General features: G+C 51.7%; 1 protein-coding gene across 1 annotated transcript in view; it reads left to right on the top strand.

The window, feature by feature from the left end:
- MKS1 (Meckel syndrome, type 1) overlaps nucleotides 1-2,402 on the top strand; it is a 14,115-nt gene that overhangs the window by 4,061 nt on the left and 7,652 nt on the right. Inside the window, exons 2-6 of the mRNA XM_010007817.1 lie at nucleotides 328-483; nucleotides 846-943; nucleotides 1,151-1,279; nucleotides 1,590-1,688; nucleotides 2,067-2,175. Of these exons, the coding sequence (XP_010006119.1) occupies nucleotides 328-483; nucleotides 846-943; nucleotides 1,151-1,279; nucleotides 1,590-1,688; nucleotides 2,067-2,175 (591 nt within the window). The remainder of the gene's footprint in view (nucleotides 1-327; nucleotides 484-845; nucleotides 944-1,150; nucleotides 1,280-1,589; nucleotides 1,689-2,066; nucleotides 2,176-2,402) is intronic.

The raw sequence follows: 2,402 nt of genomic DNA, 5'->3' as shown, positions 1-2,402 counted from the left end.
TGAGGAGGGAATTGTGGGCTGTGAGGGTTGTGAGAGCCTGGCCCAGGTTGCCCAGGGAAGCTGTGGCTGCCCCATCCCTGGCAGTGTTGAAGGGCAGGTTGGATGGGGCTTGGAGCAACCTGGGCTGGTGGGAGATGTCCCTGCCCATGCAGGGGGTTGGGACTGGATGGTCTTTAAGGTCCCTTCCAACCCAAACCAGTCTGACATTCTGTGATTTCCAAAGGATCTTGTCTCTCTGTGCCTTTGGAAATCTCAGCTGAAAAGTATCTGTGGCTCTGCCAGTGCTGGTGAAAGGCAGCTTTTGTGTGTTACCTGTGCTGCTCTCAGTTTGAGGTGGATCTGTACCAAAATGAGTCAGCCTGCCAGACCCCACTGGACCGGCAGTACCATGAGGAGATCATGAAACTGGAGAAGGCCGGAGGTCGGAAGAACTGTCGCATCTTCACCTACACTGATCATGACCGGTTCACCAATCTAGAGGAGGTACCAGCTCTTAATTACACATCATCTACACAGTAGTGTCTGTCAGAACCACCAGGCCTACTGGAGATAGCCGTGCAGAAGCAATACAGATACCCTGCAGGCAGGAGAACATGCTGCTTCTGCAGAGCAGCTTCCCCTGGTGCCCCAGACCTCGGTTGAGATCTCCCTGTTTTGGAAAGATGCTCAGGGGCAGCTTGGAGGGACTTGGTGTTGTAGGACCTGGTAACTTCCTGGATGGAGTTTGGTTGTATGAAATCTACAGTCTTTTACCAGTTTGTCCTTGGATGAATGTGTCTCCACACCTGTTCTTTCCTCCAACAGTGGAGATGCTTTTGGGAAAGATGTTCTGTTCTCTCTTCCAGCACTGTCAGAAGGTAACTGACTCAGACCATGAGGTTCCATCATACCTGGCAGAGAGGATGGCGAATGTGAGGAGGAGAAGACAAGACCGTAGGCTGATGTGAGTGCAAACTGGGGCTTGGAAGCTGTTAGTGCAGGTTCCCTGGTGGTGGTTCCCCAGCTGCAGAGCAGCCTGGTCTGGGGAAGTTGGTGGCCTGAGCTGTGTCCTACTTGGAATCCAGCAGTTTGACTCCTCGTCGTGGGGGGTTTGGTGCTGCCTGTGCCAGGCTGCTTGGGTGAGCTGTGACTTGTGCTGGTTTGTTGACAGAGAAGCAAGTTCTCTGAAGTCAAAAGTCATCACCTGGGAACCCTCAGAAGAATTTATAAAGAACAACCATGTGATTAACACTCCTGTCCAGACCATGTACATCATGGGGGATTTGGGACCTTATGGGAAGTAAGTAAAGTCCTGAAGTGACCTTAATTTCCCAGAACTAAACCCCATCTTCTGTCCTTACTCAAATCTCCTCTTTCTTTCATTAGTTAAGGGGAGGTCAGTAACTTGGGCTGCTTTCTCTTTCTGCCTCTCTCCTCACTTAGGAGGTAACTGAGTGTATCCCTTCAAAAGGCTTCCTAAACTCATGTAAGGAAGGATGAGTGTTTGTTCCCATCTGTTCCCCCATGGGCCTTTACCAGCTTTGCTGTCCTAGAATAAGAAAGTGTCCATGTTCTCTACTTACCCTGTGCTTCCTGATGTCTTCCCTTAGGCTTGGTCACAGGGAGTATGAACATGTTCTTTGCACGGTCAAGGTGGATGGCAATGGGGTGATCACAGTGAAACCTGACTTCACTGACACTGCCTACTGGTGAGTGAGACAGGGCTGGAACCTCTGGTGGGACTGGCACTGAGGGCTGACATGGCTGTTCCCTGCTCACCCTTCAGGATCACCACGTAAACTGAGGGATATGATTTACTTTTATTTCAGAAATGTATTAGACAAATTATTGAGTGCTGCTTGTGCTTGGTGTCACTGTGTGTGTGATGTGTGGGGCTTTTGTGCCAGGCTCTGCTGGCCACAGGTGGGTCTCCCTCTTTGGGAGTGAGGAGAGGGGGTCAGTGCCCGCATGTCCCTGCAGGGGCCTGGGAGAGGGGGCACCACGGTGGGCACAGGGGTGCTGGTGCTGCCTTTTCCTAGACTCTGCATCATGGGGGGGGTTTCCCCCTGTGTTTTGGGGCTCTGCAGGATCGAGCTGGATGGAGAGAAGCGGGAGGTGTGGAAATACACCATTGAGAATGCATCTGTCCAGGTGCAGCCAGAGGAGGAGGAACGTGAGCAGCGCGTGTTCAGAGACGTAAGGACCAACCTCCACTGAGCCTGCTGACCAGGGCTCACTTGACAGAGGGACCTCAGACCCTCATGGAGGTGGTTGTCACCTCAAGCTGACAAAGTGAATGTCACTGGCAGTGAGTCTCCCAGCAATCTGAAAACTCCAGCAAATACTTCCTGACTGCTTCATTCCTTACTCTAGGTGGAGGCATCATCTGGTATTAAATCCAGTTTTCCAGAGCTTCTCTTTCC

This window comes from Chaetura pelagica, unplaced genomic scaffold, assembly GCF_000747805.2.
Source record: "Chaetura pelagica isolate M959 unplaced genomic scaffold, ChaPel_1.0 scaffold590, whole genome shotgun sequence".
Classification (NCBI taxonomy): Eukaryota; Metazoa; Chordata; class Aves; order Apodiformes; family Apodidae; genus Chaetura; species Chaetura pelagica.
Note: the sequence above shows the minus strand (reverse complement) of the source record. Positions and strands in the feature narration are given on the sequence as shown.